At 36.8% G+C, this 19,657-nt stretch overlaps 1 protein-coding gene across 3 annotated transcripts; it reads right to left on the minus strand.

Moving 5' to 3' along the window:
• Window positions 1-3,010: 3,010 nt before the first annotated feature.
• LOC136203518 (uncharacterized) lies at window positions 3,011-19,132 on the minus strand. Of its 3 annotated transcripts, none has more exons than XM_065994687.1 (13): window positions 18,742-19,132; window positions 17,142-17,316; window positions 16,906-16,989; window positions 15,895-16,136; window positions 15,527-15,770; window positions 14,753-14,832; window positions 14,393-14,477; window positions 13,831-13,962; window positions 13,637-13,750; window positions 12,738-12,785; window positions 12,141-12,222; window positions 3,679-3,690; window positions 3,011-3,541 (listed from the first exon to the last, which is right to left on the minus strand). In XM_065994687.1, the coding sequence occupies exons 1-13, from the start codon at window positions 18,885-18,887 to the stop codon at window positions 3,459-3,461; spliced, it is 1,527 nt and encodes a 508-aa protein (XP_065850759.1). In that variant the 5' UTR covers window positions 18,888-19,132; the 3' UTR covers window positions 3,011-3,458. The 3 variants fall into 3 exon arrangements, with proteins under 3 accessions (XP_065850759.1, XP_065850758.1, XP_065850760.1); XM_065994686.1 differs by having other exon boundaries at window positions 3,640-3,690; window positions 18,742-19,126; XM_065994688.1 differs by lacking the exon at window positions 18,742-19,132 and adding an exon at window positions 17,472-17,496 and having other exon boundaries at window positions 3,640-3,690.
• Window positions 19,133-19,657: the final 525 nt, after the last annotated feature.

The raw sequence follows: 19,657 nt of genomic DNA on the forward strand, positions 1-19,657 counted from the left end.
GGCTTCCTGTTTTGAACGCCCTGCTCAATAAAAAGTTGATTTCTTGTAATAAAGTTAAGGATTCTTCTGTTTGTTCTTCATGTATTAATGGAAAACAGGTAAAATTACCTTTTCAGTCCTCCAACAATTTTGCAATTATTCTGTAATTATTTATCTGTAATTATTCTGTTACCCATCTCTAGCCTATAATATAGGTTCAGTTGTTGACTATAGTTGTTCACTACAGAGTGAACTGTATTCTGTATAAATACTTCAATTGATATCAATAACAAACACAGAGAATTATACTCCTTCAGAATGAGGGTTGGGTATCAAAAACATGCGTCACTTCAATTTGTCCATGATTGTTAAGCTCGGATGGCAACTCCTTATGGATGAGGACGCGTGTTGTCTGTTCTAAGTATTGTGGGCAACAGGAGGGACATGATATGTTTCGGGCAACTATAAATAATCCAACATCATGACGGGGAGTTGTGTTTTAAGTAAAGGAGTTGGCAGAGTTATCTTCAATGGAAGGAACACGAGATTCTGGTTAAATGAAAGATGTGGAATATAGCCACTCATAAAAAAAAAATCAATCTATCCAGCCCATGCTCATATGTTGAATCAGACAGTTTCTAAGATTTGGGACTGAAAAAGGTACCAAAAATTGGGACATGTTTTCTGATTTCCTAGAGTCACCGACTATATTACGTATCCTGCCGCTTGCTTTCTGCCCCGAGAGCTCTATGTCTGATTACTGGTATTGGTATGTGACTTCCACTATAGAGTTGTCGGTTTAATTCGGGTAGAGTTGCATCGATAATAATGCTTCCTCCACCTTTCCGTATTTGGTCCAATATTTGGACATTAGTAGACCCGGGGAATATAAGGTGCTTCATCTGGAAGCTATCTCATAATGTCGTGCTTTGTAACGCTAACTAAGCGCGTCGACATCTTACCTCTGATTCTGCTTGTCCTCGATGCGACGAAACGGAAACTCTTGTTCACATGCTCCATGGGCACTAGTGTGGCATCAGTAGGTGGCCTTCTCCGAAATGAGCATGGGCACTGGTGTGGGAGGTTTGGAGTGAATATTGGCTTCTATACATCTTCTGATGCGGAATTATGGGCTTGTACTTTAGGCTTCAGTTAGCCTAAGATCAAGGGATCAAAAAGCTTATCGTGGAGAGGGATTCAAATGTGGTTTTACAATTCATGACAGGTCATATGGGGGCACATATTCTTTTTCATGGCTCATCCACTGGGGTGTCAGTCTCATGGACAGGGAGTAGAGTGTTCTTTTTGTGCATATTTATAAAGAAGGTAACAGAGCAGCAGACTGGTTGGCGAACTTGACAAATTCTTGTCATTTGGATCACCATAAGTTTGATGTGCCTCCTGCAGGCCTCCAAGAGATCCTTACAATTGACTACATGGATTTAGTTCTTAGTCGAATTATCAGAGATTAGTTTCCTTATTTTTTGTTCTTTTCTTTTCGGTGTTCGTCTCTGAACCGTTTAGCCTTCCTTGTCTCTACCAACCTAAAATTACTTCAAATTAAGAATCAATACTAATATACCAGTTTACCGATAGTTTCAATTGATTTTATAATAATTATTATTTACTAAACTATTTTAAATAAATATTGTATCCATTTTGATTCCAAATATACCCCAACATTTCTATATATACTAGTTTAAAAAGAAAAAAACAGAAAGGACTCAGATCCGAACATCCGGAGGAGCCTAAATGATGAAGCATGGATTACAGAGGTTTTTCAACGGGACTTGACTTACGAGAAGAATATGATTTCTATGTTTGTTGTATTTTTACCTTTTATGGTTATTATTGCTCTTTGTAGTCTTATATTGCTCTTTGTAGTCATTTTTCTTCCCTTTGTGGAGCTTATACTGGCTATAGCCTGTATGGGTTTATTTTCGTGCTGTATGTTGTATCTTTTATATCAATGAAATGAGATATGGCATTTTTATTAAAAAAAAAAAAAAAAAAAAAGAAAAAAACTTTCTATTATTTATTCTCTTGAATTGTTTGGCTACTACAAATCTTGACAATATTCTCAAAGATCGAATTTTTTTTTATTCATTCCATCCATAAAAATTTAGGGATAAGGACGAATTTAAGTCTAATGTTTCAAGCGAAGTGCAGATTTAGCCTAACATATGAAATTGTGTAAATTTAACTCTAACATTTCCAAGCAAGATCAATTTTAGCTTTCCGCTACTGAAAATTTGAAATGACTGGTTTGACTGTTAGTTAATTGTCACATTGGATCTTCCAAACAAGTTTGTCGATAAATTGAAACAATTTCGTATATTTTTAGTTGGTTTTTTGTAACTATATTAATAACACAGTAAATATTTTAGACAATTTGACAAAAAAAAAATTATGATTAATTTATATGTAGCAAATTTAGTTTTTAGCATTTTAACTCAATTTTTATAATTTTGTTAGTAATACACTGAATATTTTAGATATGATTGATATTTAGAAAGTCTGAAGTGACAATTAAATACCAGTCAAGTCAATTTTTCTAATTTTCAATAACGTATGGCTAAAATTGATTTTGTTTGAAAACATTATACGTTAAGGTTAAATTTACACTTCCCTTGAAACGTTAGGACTAAATTTTATCTTTATCCCTAAAATTTATTAAAGATTAATACAATTTACGCCTAATAAGTAAAAGACAAATTAATAATTTAAATGAATGAATAGATTAAACGATTAAATATAATAAATTATTGAAAATATGATAACTAAATAATTTATTTACCTTCCTCCAAAAAAAAAAAATTATTTAGCTTATATACAACCATTAAAGACTAATGAATTATTTAACCTAAAAGAAAAGTACCTAGAAAATGGATTGCTTGTACAGTAACTTCCCGATACGTGTTTTTCATGGCCGGGAAAGAATTTGGGAATGTATGGTCTCTTTGCAAGTCGAAAATAAGCGATTAAAGAAAAAGCTAGCTTTGTTCTCATTCCACAAATTAACTGGAAAAAATAAAAAAAAGTTTGTCATAATTTATTTAACAGATCTGTGGCAAATACTCAGTTTGTTACTTCAGATATTTTTCTTTCAGCCTCTAGTATTTGGTCTGTCCATTAAACATACACACAAGCACTAATTGAGGAATAATTAATTAAAACAGCTATTAAGTTTTCTTAGCAGTAGAATTTGACCAGAAACTGCCGCAAGAGAAGGCATGTTTTTACCACAGCCAACCTGGGCAGCCAGGGCATAAGTTTTATAGCTCTGTTCTAAACCTAATACAGATCGCCTTTCAGCTGTATACCTCTGTTGTCCTACCAGTTAAATCCATTGACTGCTGTACACTTGAACAGTGGTTCTGCAAGTTGTATGGCAGCTACACCCATATGCTATATGGAATATGTTGGAGAAACACCCAACTCCAAGTTATGAGGATCACAGGATCGTCACTTTTTTTATATTACGGTACCATTGGATCGCCTGATGATGCAAGCATTTGAACTTCTGTTTCCTGTTTGGTAGTATATTCTGCCCCAGAACCACCTACACATTATCAAGTTCAATTTTCATTTGTACATGCAAAACATCATAACGACAACAAACGATCAATTGAAAACTGGAAAAAAGTGAAGATCTAATACTGAATATAGAATCAATGGATGGCCGTTTTGGTGACATACTTCGTTTGGGATCTGCAAACAACAAAGTTGTTTATCAAAATTTATTTCACTAGTAAAAGCAGAAGCCAGAAATGCAAAATATGAAAGTTGGATACTAGGAAAAAGAAGACATACCACCGGTTTTCACTTTATTTCATTTATTTTGTATACTTATATGTTAAAATTGTTAATGCTGACACCAAAATTTACTTCTGTTTGCTGAACATTTCATTGATTTATTTCATAATTCTACGGATCAGCATGATTATCCCTTTATCATTTCATTTCAAGTGTCTGGCTTAATCTAGATTTTCATCCCCCAAGTTTCTAATCCTTGCACTGTGTTTTTTTATCATACTCTTTAAGGAAGTTTAAATATCATGCAGTTTTTCAATAGAAACCTATAAAACTAAAAGTAGGTTATTATACCTGAAAAGTTTGCTGAACTGATTCACATCAGAGTTTTTCGTAGTTTCAGATGAGTTTATGCCCTAGAATATCCACATATCAACATGAATTTAATGGCAAAGAACTAGGATTTTAAGCTGTTTGATCCACTGGACCAAGAGCCTCTTTCCAACTGCCAGTCCACCCTCACCCATGGCAAGTGTGGTACTACTCTAACCTATTTTCTTTTCAAACGGGTAATTCTTGCCTCATCCACAACATCAACATATTTCACAACTTTCCAATTCTTATGATGAATTCTAGTCATGTATATGAAACTTGCGAAATTATATTTGACTAACATGTCACACGAGTATCATGATTTCTATCAGCCTAGCCAGATGGGAGTGGTCGCCCATATGTTAGTAAAATCTTCACTCCTATGAATATGAAGAAAAAGATTTTCCAATCCACAATACTGTAGAAGTAGAAACAAATTGATAGAGAACTGCTCGACCATAGAATTTTGATTGAGGAACTTCCAGACTACTATGATCACGGACGGAAAACAAGAAGAGTATAAGAAGAAAGAAAAAGAAACCAGCAAATAGACAAGAAGATAAAGATGAATAGAAAAAAGTTTTTTGCTCCCAGAGGACAGACTCCTTCCCAAGCTTCAAGCTAAGACCAGAAACTAATAGCCCAAAAGCTTCCGTCCACCAGTTAAACCTCACATATATATAACCAACAAATCTGGTCCCTCTCTCCCCAGTGCCTGACAAACTCCATCTAAGGAAAAACCATGTGCCCCCTAATTTCCTTACCTACCCATATTCCCTATCACTACCAACCCCATAAAAATAGTCTTGTCCTCAAGACTTTAGGCGAGGAATTGATTGTTGATAGAAAACTTCATCCTCAACTTGAACATTTGTCATCTCCCCCAATTTCTGTTCCATCCTTCATAGCCTCAACCCCCTCAATTAGGATGGTGGATATTCTACTTTTGATGCTCCCATGTTTCTGGGCACCAAAAATAGGGGCCGAGGAATACTACATCAGCAACAAGGGCATGCATTGATCAAATCCACGGGTATTGTGGTCCATGTCAGTATATGCGAAAAGCCCATAACCCGTGGTCGACAGCCCCTAGTCTAACATCCCTGATTGTGCAAAGTCTAGAAACCTCCTCTCTGCTGTAAAGCCAACTCCACATTTCTGGCCAAAGGCATCATCTCTGGATTGTAAATCCTCACCCACACTCAATTTGATTCCTAGTCCTTCACAAACACCCTACATATTGGGGTTTGGAATGGAAGGGTACTAATGATGCTAGAAGCTCAAACTCCTCAATATACTTGCAAACAGATTCCTGTTGCTTCAAAGCAGCAAGTTCTTCCCAAGGATTCTGCATCGCCAAGCCACTAAATCTTTCCACAAGCTCCTCCTTAAACTGTGCCAAGTTAGATGTGTATAGACCTTCAATAAAATAGTGAACCAATGAATTTCTGGCCCCTCCATAAAATTTGTGTGAATGAGAGTCTAAAATAAATGGGTGTTTGGCATGGGTGAAAACAGGTTTGAACTCTAGTTAGCCAACCTCTCGGATCTGTCTCATTGGTAGTAGGCAGTTCTACCTTCTTGACTGCTATTTAAGGCTCCTCCATGAGACTAGATCAAAAGCGTTTCAACTCCATGAGTCTGCTTTCTGGAAGGACTTATTTTCCCTATGATGTTGTCCCCCTCACATATACGCCTTCCTGTTGCTTCCCATTGCCCACGGTCCTGTTTTGAGAAGCTGATTTATCCTCAACATCAGTTGTTTCTCCTGACATGTGATACGACTCAATACCAGCCTTTTGTTTCTCCTGACATTCAATCCAACCCAACACCACCCTTCTAAACTCCTCCTGAGATTTCTATTCAGATTGCGCAGTTGTAGCAACTCTGTTATTTCAACTCCTGCACACTGATATCCAAGCCATCAATTTGTATTTTGTAGTTCCATATCTAGCTTGAAAACGAGTCTCCGTGCCTCATATAGTTTTTGGCATCTGGCAGGTTGGACCGATGATAGAGAACAACTCAACCAAACACACAGAAAGAGGAATTGAACTTTTTGTTATGGATCCAAAGCAACCCAAACCTTTGCAAGTTTATAAACGGTTCTCACATGGCAGAAAGAAGAAGTTTGTTAATTAATTTTCAGTTATTTGTGTCTTTATTTAAGTTGCAGGCAGTTTCTTTTTAATAACTGTAAACAAGCAGTTTCCTTGTAATAACTGTGAACAAGCAGTTACGTGTGTTTTGTTTGAATTAAATGCAGAGGAACAAAGGGAGAATACCTAAGTTCCATTTCATCAAGTAAAATTCAGAGATCTGAGGTTCTCTCTTTAATTGATCCTCAATATTTAGAATCATAGGTTCTAAAGGCAGAAAACCTAAGAAGAAGAAGGTAGAGTTATCTGGTTCTAGACCCATAACTAGATCATTAACTCGGGACCATAACAACTTGGTATCAGAGACAGGAGTTATGGGCGACATAAGGGGATTACAGCAACAATTCGAAGCCTTCATGGCACGATATCAGGAAGATCAAGCGAGACAAGAGGCAAATCAGGCACGACAGGAGGCTAGATTAAACGACTTGGCAAACGAGGTCGCTTCAGCTTCAGCTCGCTCCGAGGGAGGCTACAATGAAGAGACCAGTGCTAACAGAGGTCACAGAGATCGTGATCAGAATAGAAGTACAGGAACTTCGCGCAAACCCAAAATCGAATTCCCTAAGTTCGATGGCAGCGGTGACCCACTTCCTTGGTTGAGTCGCTGCGATTACTATTTTCGCCACCAAAACATTCCGGAAGAGGAGAGGATCGGAACGGTGGCTGCACATTTGGATGGAGACGCCCAATTTTGGTTCCTGAAATTGGACAGGGACAAACCAATTTTGCAGTGGGATGAATTCAAAAACCTCTGTCATCTTCGTTTTGGTCCCATATCTCATGGCAACAATTTGGGGGAATTGTCGAAATTGCGTCAGACTAGTTCTGTGGAGGCTTATCAGCGCAAGTTTGAACAGTTATCGGCGCGAACCACGAGTTTGTCTCCTACACAGGAAATTCAGATTTTTATTAGTGGGTTGCAAGAATATATAACAGTCGAAGTCGAATTGCATGAACCTACCACTCTTACTGCAGCGATGAATTACGCCAGGTTGTATGAGCGGAGAAAGTATTGGCAACAAAAACCAATTTTTTCTTCCCAACATCAGCCTGATTCAGTTCCAGTGAAACAGGAACCCCATTATCCAAGGCAGAAATGGAAGAAAGGAGGGCCAAGAATTTGTGCTTTAATTGTGATGAACGATTCTCACAGGGACACCGATGTAAGAAATTATTTTGGATTGAAGGATTAGAGGAATCCGAATCTGAAGGGAAAGAAATAGAAGGGGTACAACCGATTGAAGAACCTAAGGTTTCCATCCACGCCATTACTGGAAACCATGCCTATCAAACAATGCAGGTTAAGGGTTCTTTGAGCAATCACCCTCTCCTGATTTTAATCGATTCCGGCAGCACTCATAATTTTTTGGATGTAACGCTGGCAGATTCTTTAGGTTTGAAGCCTCTAAATTGGAAGAAAAATATTGTTATTACAGTGGCTAATGGAGAGCGGATACGAAGTACAGGTTTTTGCATTTCAATTCCCTTAATTATCGCTGAATATATATTTTCTGTAGATTTTTATTTGCTTCCCTTGGGAGGAATTGGAGCAGTATTGGGAATTAATTGGCTTCAAACACTAGGTCCCATTATGTGGGATTTTACTTCCTTATCAATGAGATTTGAAAAGTGGGGCCAGCAGATTGAATTTAAGGGAGAAATAAAGAGTCCAACTCCAAATTTAACTCTAATTACTTCTCCTTCTTCTCAAGATCGTGAAAACGATCTCCTAGCCCTATTAAGGCAATTTTCGGTTATCTTTCAAGAGCCAGCAATGCTGCCTCCTCGGCGGAACCATGATCATCGCATTATCCTCCAACACGGAACTGATCCAGTAGTGGTTCGCCCTTACCGTTATCCGCATATGCAGAAGGATGAGATTGAGAGGCGGTGTAAGGAGATGTTGGAAAAAGGCATCATTCAGCCAAGTCATTCTCCATTTTCCTCTCCTGTACTGTTAGTAAAGAAGGCTGATCACTCTTGGCGATTTTGTGTTGATTACCGGACTTTGAATGCTAAGACTGTTAAGGATAAATTCCCAATTCCGGTTATTGACGAATTATTGGATGAACTTCATGGAGCACAGTATTTCTCTAAATTGGACTTGCGCTCCGGGTATTGGCAGGTTCGAATGGAGCCACACTCAGTTCCTAAAACGGCTTTCCGGACACACCATGGTCACTTTGAGTTCTTGGTGATGCCGTTCGGGCTTACTAACGCCCCGTCCACCTTCCAAGCTCTAATGAATGATGTGTTTCAGCCCTACCTCCGCAAATTCATTCTGGTTTTCTTTGATGACATACTGATTTATAGCACAACTTGGGTGGAGCATGTCCAGCATCTGAAATTGGTTTTTTCACTGCTTCAACAACATCAATTGTTCCTCAAACAGTCCAAATGCTCTTTTGGTCGTCAAGAAGTCAGTTATTTGGGGCACGTGATTTCTACTGCAGGGGTTTCGGCAGACCCAGCGAAAATTGCAGCAATACTGAATTGGCCACAACCGGGTTCAGTTAAGGCTTTGAGGGGTTTTTTGGGCATGACAGGCTATTATCGAAAATTTGTGCAAAATTATGGAGCAATAGCAGCCCCTTTGACTTCTCTTCTTCGCAAAAATGCTTGCATTTGGACTGAAGAAGCATCTCTAGCATTCCAAGCACTCAAACTAGCAGTGTCTTCTACTCCTGTGCTGTCTTTGCCAGATTTTACTTTACCTTTCATTGTGGAGTGTGACGCCTCCAGTAGTGGAATTGGGGCTGTATTGCAGCAGAATAATCGACCAATCACTTTTTACAGCCGTATGTTTGCTACTCATCATCGCAAACTTCTGGCTTATGAGAAGGAATTAATTGGGTTAGCTAAGGCAATTACTCATTGGCGGCCTTACTTATGGGGGCGCTCCTTTGTAGTTCGGACAGATCATTATAGTCTCAAATATTTTCTTGATCAGCGGGTACACACTTCGCCTCAGCAGCATTGGCTAAGTAAACTGTTGGGCTTTGATTTTGTGGTCGAATATAGAGCTGGGAGGGAGAATATAGTGGCTGATGCTTTATCTCGGCAAACAGAGGATTCGGGGCAACTTGCAGCCATCTCTAATCCTAATATCTCTCTTTTTGAAGATGTTCAGTCCCTTGCAAATTCATCTCCAACTTATCAGCAATTGCTTACTCGGATTCGTGCTATGGAATTGGCTGATCCTTGGTCTATCCACGATGGCTTAATATATTTTCACAAGAGGCTTTATGTTCCATCTGATTCTTCCCTTGTTGTTGACATTGTCTCAGCTCTGCATAATCAAGCACATGAAGGATATCAGAAAACATTAAAGCGAATTACAGCAGATTTCTATTGGAAGGGAATGAAGTCTCAGGTAAAAGAATTTGTTCGTTCTTGTAATATTTGTCAACGTCACAAGACCGAGAATCTTCATCCGGGTGGCGTTCTACAGCCCCTTAATATTCCTCAGCAGATTTGGGCTGATATTTCTATGGATTTCATTGAGGGACTTCCTGCCTCTCATGGGAAATCGATTATCTTCGTGGTGGTTGACCGATTGTCAAAATATGCTCATTTCATACCTCTTGCACATCCCTATACTGCTTCTTTAGTGGCTAAGTTGTTCTTTGATACAGTTTTTAAGCTTCATGGGTTACCAGAGTCTATCATCTCCGACAGGGATGTCGTTTTCACCAGTGCGTTTTGGACTGAATTGTTCCGCTTACAGGGAGTGAAACTATGCTTTAGTTCCGCCTATCATCCACAAAGTGATGACCAAACCGAGGTAGTCAATCGCACAATCGAAATGTATCTCCGGTGCTTCACTAGTGATCGCCCCAATAAATGGCTTGCTTGGCTTTCTTGGGCAGAATATTGTTACAACACCAGTTTTCATACCAGTCTCAAAGCCACCCCTTTTGAAGTGGTTTACGGAAGGACACCTCCTCGGCTTTTGTCTTACTGTCCACATTCATCCAGATTGGAATCTATTGATTTTGCCCTTAAGGATCGAGATGCAATTTTGACTGACTTGAGGGATAGATTACTTGCAGCACAACAACGAATGAAAGCCTCTTTTGATGCCTCTCATCGGGATGTGCAATTTCAAGTGGATGACATGGTACTTCTCAAATTACAGCCTTACCGTCAACTGTCACTTCGGTCTCGCTCCAACAAGAAATTGGCTCCCAAATTTTATGGCCCATTCAAATTGTGAGTAAGGTGGGTTCTGTTGCTTACAAATTAGAGTTACCTTCCAGTTCCCGCATTCATCCCGTCTTCCATGTCTCATCACTAAAAAAGTTTCATGGGGACCTTGCTGCTGCCACTAATCCAGTCCTTCCCCATCTCACTAATGGTGAACTTCGGCCAGCTCCTCAGGCAATTCTTGATAGGCGAGTGTTACATGGCATTGATCAGGTTTTGGTGCATTGGGAGGGTTTATCTCCAGCGGATGCTTCTTGGGAGGATGTTGTTCACATGACTCAACAATTCCCTAACTTCTCGCTTGAGGACAAGCTCGTTTTCGAGGAGGAGAGTGATGTTATGGATCCAAAGCAACCCAAACCTTTGCAAGTTGATAAACGGTTCTCACATGGCAGAAAGAAGAAGTTTGTTAATTAATTTTCAGTTATTTGTGTCTTTATTTAAGTTGCAGGCAGTTTCTTTTTAATAACTGTAAACAAGCAGTTTCCTTGTAATAACTGTGAACAAGCAGTTACGTGTGTTTTGTTTGAATTAAATGCAGAGGAACAAAGGGAGAATACCTAAGTTCCATTTCATCAAGTAAAATTCAGAGATCTGAGGTTCTCTCTTTAATTGATCCTCAATATTTAGAATCATAGGTTCTAAAGGCAGAAAACCTAAGAAGAAGAAGGTAGAGTTATCTGGTTCTAGACCCATAACTAGATCATTAACTCGGGACCATAACACTTTTATTGATCAACTACCAGACATTATATCAAGAATTGGAAACAACAGAAGAAAGCAACACAAACTGTCAAATGAAGAAGAAGATAAAGATGAACGAAAGAGACTGTTCTGCTCTGACAGGGAGATGCCCCCTTCCAGGGTTCGAGCCTAGACCAAAAACTAATTGCCCACCCTTACCAGCTAAACCCCATATATTTATATCACTGTTATTAGAACCTTACTATTCGATTCGATTCAGCTCTATTTCGAGCCGAATCTATAGGGAAAATAATCTAATAACAGAATCTTACGATTCACGATTTGAATCAAACGATTCGATTTCATTCGATTCAGCTCTATTTCTAGCCGGATCTTCATAACTAGTTCCATTCCATCATTATCAAGTTCACGACAAGGCAAAAACAGTGTCACAAACTCAAACTCTCCATCTCCACTAAGTTATTAAACAGAGTCCAATTTGTGAATTAGTTTTGTTAGGATTGTATCTGGATTAGATTTGAATTTTAAGTACTTGGTTGATATAATTTCTTTTTTGACATTAACATTGCATTTCTAGACTAATATTTGATAATATTTTGAATTCAACATGATAACTATTTTATTTTTTATAATATTATGAATTTGAACCGAATCCTACGGTTCGATTCGATTCATGAGTCACAATGCACAAAATGAGAATTTCGATTCACTTGTCGAATATCGATTTTACAACTATGATATATATATATATATATATATAATCAACAGCTCTTCCTCTCTCTAAAACACCTAACAAACTCCAGCTAAGCCACCAAATTCCCTAATTTTCCCAACCTACCCCTTATTTCCTCTATCATACTTTCCTATCAAAATAAAGATGCCAATCAATGAAATAATACACAGTTCAACCAATAAAAATAAATTTTTGACAACATCCAACTTCTCAGACAATAATTTACATACCAAATGATTGCATTCCTTTAACTGCATCAAAGTTCTTGTATGTATAGCCAACGAAACTTAAATCTTTAGGTGTTAACAGCATCTGCACAGAAAGGGAACATTCTCAAATTCACAACACTTATATATATGAGAAAGTATACCCCTGTTGTACCACCATCAGGATAGACACAGGAAAGAAGATACAACACTTGATTAAAGCTGGGTGGTTGAAGTTTAATCAACTGCACTTTTGGAGTTACTCTGGAAACAAAAATTCCCAAATCAAATGGCTAATGGCGTATAACTCCCCTTTTGTAATGCACTCTTTTTCTTTTTTACTTTGTGTTCTGTTTAGCAACTTCGCATTAAACACACAAACGTCCAACATCTAGATACTTGCACTGTTTTACCATAAAATATAACTTGCTGATTAATAAAGTATTAAACTGATAATCTGAAATTAAGTATCTATCTTTAAGTTCAAAAGTATACTAGTACCTACCTTTCTAATGCATAAACTTGCCATAAAGTACATAAATGAAATGAATAAATGATAAGTAGCAATTACTGCTGGTTTCAATTTTGTACATTATAGTTTATACTCAAAATATTGCATACCTTCCTTGAATGTCCTGAGCTACTTCTTCCTGTTGCTGGAGGATCCAACTGATAGGAAACCGAGAATAGTAACTCTTAAATATAGAGAAGTTTAAGAAGGTTCCATAATCAACAAAACCTTAAGATGAAAGGAAAAAGACATCACATGCGGTGAAGCAACAGAAGAAAGCCAAACATGGTTGCAGCAACATAGATGTTCTCTAATCATAGCCTAGATAATATTTATTTTACAGTTTTAAGAAAGCATTTAGAAGACACTAAATATTTGAATTTCACATGCATTCTGTTGTTAGGCAAAAGGTTCATTGCTTTTTCAAAGATCAAAACACTAACATTCACCTGTCATAAATGACACATTATGTAAGGTTCAAAGGTTGTAATGCAATAAGAATCTGAATTTTCCATTGCACTTCCGTTACTCTACACTATAAGGAAAAATGTAGTTGAATTTTCTCAAACATAGTCACTCAGATGCCACCTGTCAGAAATAACACATGACACAAGACCCTCAGTAATTCTAATTACAATGCGATTTATGATCAGACCAAAATATTACATAATACCAAAATTTTGTATGAAAACAATATCCAAACTTGAAATTTCTATTTTTAGTCATATAATTGTTTAATTGAGTTGACAGAAATGTGCATTCATGCAACAGTTTTGAGCATCACTGCTTGCTGTTGCAAGACATTGTAAAATAAAGTGTAAACTTTTACAAATTCAGCATCATATTGATCATTCCTTTAGGGGGAAAAAGGGCATTCTATGAAAATGACTCAGTAGAAGACTGTCTAAATACTTCCCAAATTATCAGTCCAAATCAGAAGACATGGCAACACATTGGCACTCTAATAGTAACAGAACAATAGAAGAAATTTTGAGAAAAGGTATGATACTTCATCAAATTTCATAAAGTTCCGAGTGTCTAGCTCCCCGTTGACTTCTGGTTTAAATGCTGCCTCCATTTCATAGAGTTTATCCCACGCAATGTCCCTGAACCAAGGATGAACCTGATACGGAAGAAATTTATTTTCTACATAGAAGAGAATGACTGAGGCAAAACAAACACATTGTAATAAATTTTTCTTACTTTAACTTGGTGTGCCCCTCCAGTACCCAGCCTATGATCAACATCACATAGTAATCTACAAATGAGATCCTTTGCCTCAGCTGATAATCTAGCATCTTCTGGGAATTTAATGTGATTTCTCCAATGAACAATCTGAAAGAAATTAATGACCAGAATGTCAGTAAAAACAGTGAATAACTCATTTCATATTAAGATAATTATAGTTGCTAAAATACTTATAGACTAAAACTAGACCAAATGAGATAGAGCAAAGTAATGATCTATAACATAACATTAAGAGAAAACTACTTGTAATGGAATGGAGATATCATACAGGTTCTCCACAAAATGCTAGATAACAAATGATCGGATGAAAAGCGAGCAACAACCTGTCTAGCCTAATACTGTGTAATTCACTGACAAGCTATCCCTGGTAGAGAAGATAAGAACTTGCTCAAAATAAAAATGGTAATCTCAATTTTGAAGAATATGAAAAAGCTTGATATTAATGAAAAGCACAAAAAATGCTGAAGATCAACTGAAGCTGAGAAAAGATAGTAAACAAAAGGAGATAGTTTGTAACCTTTCTGCATGTGGTTATGGGGTCATCCGAGTAAAAAGGAGGGTATCCAACTAGCATTTCATACATTATAGCTCCAAGTGACCACCTGAGTGGAGTTCAAATAAATAAAAAGCTAATTACTATTCAGATACCAGTAAAAAGAATAACAAACAATGAAGAAGCATATGCAAGAAAAAAGAAGACTGCAAAGTAGTTTAAGATCATCATTTACTAGAATGAAAGGGATATATAGTATAACAAGACTTGCATAAAAAAGACTGCAATCACTATGAGAAAGAAACAAAAATACTAAACCTAAAAACCATAAAATATTAGGAATCTCAACAATAAGGGAGTTCTAATAAATAAATCAAAACTAACCAGTCACACTCCATGCCATATCCTTTCTTCAGTAATACTTCAGGAGCAATGTAATCTGGTGTTCCCACTGTTGAGAATGCCTTTCACACAAAGATATTACTATTTTAGCCATTGCAGTCCCAAAAGATGCCATAACAACTCAGTAATTAAGGTTCGATACAGATCATATACAATAGTAATAGCCAAGCTATAGACAAATGTATTACAAATATGTCCACCTTCTAGCCTCTAACTTATCATGGTGCCAAGCTCAATCTAAAACCAAAACCAAAACCATTAAACACCAAGGAGGAACTGATTCTAGACTATTATCACAAAATTGCACTTAATAGAGTGCACAACAAGCGGAATCATAATGATTTCACTTGGCCACAATTCAAAACTAATATACCTTGTATAATATGGATGAAGAACAAAAGAAGCCTATAAATAGAAAAAGTGCATTTTCAGTTCTAATTGAAGGTTCAAAATAACTATAATTTTGTTTAAGTTTGACATCAAACCACAAACAATTAAAAGACCAAAGGAAAATAAAATATGTAGATTTGAAGTTAAAAAGCAGGTAGGGCTAACAATATGGAATTTGTTTTTTAGCTACAAATACTGCTTAACAAATGTAATGGCTGGATTTTCAAAAGAAAATCCACGACTTATAATCTCAGTTAAGTATTTTGTCATTTCCATTTTTTTGCTTATTATCTAATTAACTTCTATAAAACAGTATTTCAAAAAAACTTCTATAAAACAACAAATCTACAGAAATATGTCCCTCACCAACTTCCTCCTGTTCATTTGCCAGTGCTGAAGCTGTTCATGAGGGCTTTTCCAATTACTCTTCTTGTCCGCATCAGGGATACACCCATCGATATCCATTGGTTCAGTCATATTTTCATCATCAATTGTTTTATTTTCATGAATCACAGATAAAGCTGTACAATCAAGAGGCTTACAAAGCCCGAAATCAGATAGCTTCATATGACCATTCTTATCAAGAAGAAGGTTGTCAGGCTTTATATCTCTGGAAGAAAATAAATGAAAAAGAATTAGAAAGTATACATATCCAAAAGAAAATTCAAATAAATCACCAAAATAAATCTAATTTTAAGGCACAATGATGCATATTTACAGAAGAAGATTTCGACCTGTGAATGTAATTATGTTTGTGAATTGACTCAATTGCAAGAACACTCTGAGCAATATAAAACCTAGCCACATTTTCAGTTAAGGTGTCCTCCCTCATTAGCAAAGTCATCATGTCACCACCTGGCAGATATTCCATAATAAGATACAAATACTCTGCATCTTGAAATGAGTAATAAAGTTTGACAATGCAGTGGCTCCCAACTTCTGCAAGTAAGTTCCTTTCAGCTCTAACATGTTCTACCTGTAGAACAGAGATGCAATTTTCCAGAATGAGAAAGAAGCGCCATGAAAAGCTATACAAACTATAAAAAGGCAGAATAGTATGATTTCACGGAATGCAGTAGAAGAAAGAGTGCACATCCTCAACAATCAAAGGCAATACAATCATTCCAAATGCATGATGTACTTCAAAATGCTAAGATAAAAACAGCAAGAAACTGCTCACCATACCATTTTCATGGTATACTAGTATGAAATAAGCAAACAAAAAAAACTGTAATCTGCTTCTATTCCAAACAAAGACCTAAAAGATCAGTAATTGCAGACAAAAGTCCAGCAAGTACAAAATACAATTCATTAAGTAACAAGTAATAGTCATGTAAGCTAACAGCAAGATCATGGCAAAATTTCATAGTAGTAATGTTCAGAGTTCAGACATAATATATCAATAAATTGTATCCGACATAAACATAGATAGAAGGAAGTTAACATTTTGAAGCTTTCCATATGTTCAAGAAACTGGAAATGCAATACACGACAATGTTACAAACTACCAGACAAAGGTGTGCAACTACCACTGAGCCAGAGCTCCTTCAAACTGTCAATTTATTTGACGGAAGGAACATGGTGGTGGAGATAGTGTGGAAATTCCTTTCATATAATAGGAATGTGACAATCATACATGATGGGGCTAAAACAATTGGTAACAGTTGATGAAGAAACAGGAAAGCCTATTAGTAGGGGAGTTGGGATTAAAAACAATACAGTAAAGGTGATCTTTCTCCTATTACCTGTCCTCTGATTAGCATTTCAGATTTCTTTAATTTTTTCATAGCATAAATATTGCCAGATTTCTTCTCCCGGCACAAGCGAACCTACCATCAGAAAAATATCAGAAATAAATAAATTCCAAACTGCCAATATGTGATACATAATAGGGGAGGAAGTGAAAAGTAGATAAATAGAAAAAGAGCAATTCAACATAAGGAAGTGGAATTAAATCACATGTATCAAGTGCACCCCTAACCTCACCAAAGGCTCCTCTACCAATGATGGTTAAAAGCTCAAAATCATCAACACATATCTTATGCCTTTTGAGTCGCATAAATTCTGTCTCTTTTCTTTCTAAGTCTTTAATCAGATTAATCTGCTCCTCCTTAGGCACGTCAGAAGAAGCTAGCTTCCTTTCTAACACCCATCGTCTGCAGTGGAATCCAATCATGGAAGTAAGAGTCAAAAATTGCATCTTTAAATCAAGCATGTTAACATAAACGTAATATCTAAATCTTCAAAACAACATGCATCTTCAAAAACCAACAATTCAAGGCTCAACGATATTAAGTTTCAGTGGACATGCCTCTTTAAGCTCTAAAAGTTCAGTTATATCCAGCCAAATCCATTCTTGCACTTGGGAATTCTGTACACTGGAAATGTTTGAGTTATTACAAAATCCCCATGTTTATCAAATATGATCCTAACATAACTCTACACAATAAATTGCAGAATTGCTTTCTGTTTAACCCATCCATATAGGTCCATACCGAGAGCAATTATTACATTGCATGCATCACAAGAAAGCATGATTCAAACTAAGATGAAAGCTTGTAGTCCAAATCTTATAATTTTCTAATTCCCAATAAATTATCCAACTTGGGTCTTCTCTGTGAAACTTTCTGATATTCAAGCTCTAGTTTACTTTAAGTTCCTTGTACCAAAAGTTGGGAATGGATATCTCCTTGAGGAAAGTTCAAATGCAGTTGTGAGGACCGGATCTAATAATTAATGTTGATGACATGTGCTTTCAGTAACCACCTCGATATGAGAGTGAAACAACCCTGTTGAATATCCTGTGTAGATATCTAAAAAGAACATTTAAGCAAAAGCTCAACGACCTAGAGATATCAAAGTTGAAAAAAATATCGATCATCTCTCTAATTGATCTTCTTGAATATTCTTCTTATAAAAGAAATGCAAAGTTAAAAAAAAAAAAAAAAAAAGCTAATGCAGCAACTGCAAGTGCCCTCAGCTAAGCTTAACTGAGCCTTAATCATGATTAGCAAATAACATTGACTAAGAAATGATGAGCCATGAGTTGAACAATATGAAATTTGTCGAACTCCAAATTTGATAGCCAAGGGAAGTTGGGAACTATTCCACAAGTTACCTTGATCTAATACGTTTAACTCTCCATAAATTACATGAAAATAGTAAAAACATCTTTTTCTGTGTTCCAAGCTCATAATTCCTTTATTTCAGCTGCACCTTTTACCAGCTAACAGACAAAGAAAATTGATACACTGAAACAAATTAAAACTAAGCCATATACAAATTAATCATCAAGCACAGACCACTTAATAAAACCTACTGCATATTTCACTATTATGATCCTACAAATCTAACATTAAATTTCGTAGCAACGAAAAAACAAATCACTCAATCAACTAAGCCAAACACTTGTCCAGGGCTCCTGAGTAGACATTATAGAAATCACCCTTAGTTTCCCCAAATAATGCACAATGTAACATTCACAAATTCGCAATTCTGTCTCTCACAGCAGCCAAACGTATCACTAAAACAAAATGAAGCGTAACTGAATTTTAATCAATGAATTGCAAACAGAGAGGTACCTCTCTTTTCTCTCTTGAATATTCTTCATCTGAGCTCTATAGTGATTCTCTATGAACTGCTTCGCTGCCGCCACTTTCTCCATCGTCAAAGTCGAACCCAGCACCTCTTCTTCTCCTCCGTTTTCTTCTTCTTCTATATCTTCCATTCTTTGAGTCGCTGAGTCTCTCTCTAGAATCACCCCTTGTGTACAGCAGAAATATCTGTTCCCCTCCGAAAAATCTGGCAAGCTGAGACTTGGAATTCTATCTATCTATCTATCTCTCTCCAAAACGTCACTTTCTCCCTCTAAAAGCACAGTCTCTGAAACACTCATTTATTGCAAGAACGAGGAGATGATGCGAAGAGAGAACCTCAAAAAACCCCAAAATGGAGGATTTTTTTATACTTAACACCGACTATGTATTCACGGTAAGAATTATCGAATGAAAATACGACACGTCAAAATTGGAGTCCTATGACCATGAGGTGGTAGAAATATAGAGTAGAAACAAAGGCAGGGGATAGATTCTCCGTGTTGAATTAACCAGGAAGTTTAACGATTATTGTCATAAGAGGTGAATGATAGGACCACGCGCATTTTTGCGTGTGGTGAAGAAAAGTGTTGGCATCTGATGAGGAATGACGTTTCAGCGCATTTTTTATAAGAAGGAAAATACAGGAAAGGGCCCACAGCATGGCTATAATTGGAGCGTGTATATCATTCTCCTTAGGATGATGTGGATATATTAATTCTCTGGTCCGTGATTGGGTGTCTCTGCTTAAGTGTGAGTTGGTCTGTTCTGTTATGCGCTCACACATTTAATTGGTGTATTGTATTAATTTGACTGTACTTATGTGTATATAGTATAGTGTGTTCCAAAAGAAAATGAAATTAAAAGGAAATGCATCGATTGGATCGTGGTCGGTCCTTTTCCT

The sequence above is a fragment of the Euphorbia lathyris genome, chromosome 8 (assembly GCF_963576675.1).
Source record: "Euphorbia lathyris chromosome 8, ddEupLath1.1, whole genome shotgun sequence".
Taxonomy (NCBI): Eukaryota; Viridiplantae; Streptophyta; class Magnoliopsida; order Malpighiales; family Euphorbiaceae; genus Euphorbia; species Euphorbia lathyris.

Bases quoted from the DNA above. Each gene is read 5' to 3' on its own strand.
- LOC136203518 (XM_065994686.1), bottom strand. From the start codon at position 18,887: ATGGAAGATATAGAAGAAGAAGAAAACGGAGGAGAAGAAGAGGTGCTG. The intron at 14,478-14,752 runs GTTAGTTTTGAT...AACTCCACTCAG, and splicing joins TATGGCATGGAGTGTGACTG to GTGGTCACTTGGAGCTATAA. The intron at 13,751-13,830 runs GTAAGAAAAATT...CTTCCGTATCAG, and splicing joins GAGGGGCACACCAAGTTAAA to GTTCATCCTTGGTTCAGGGA.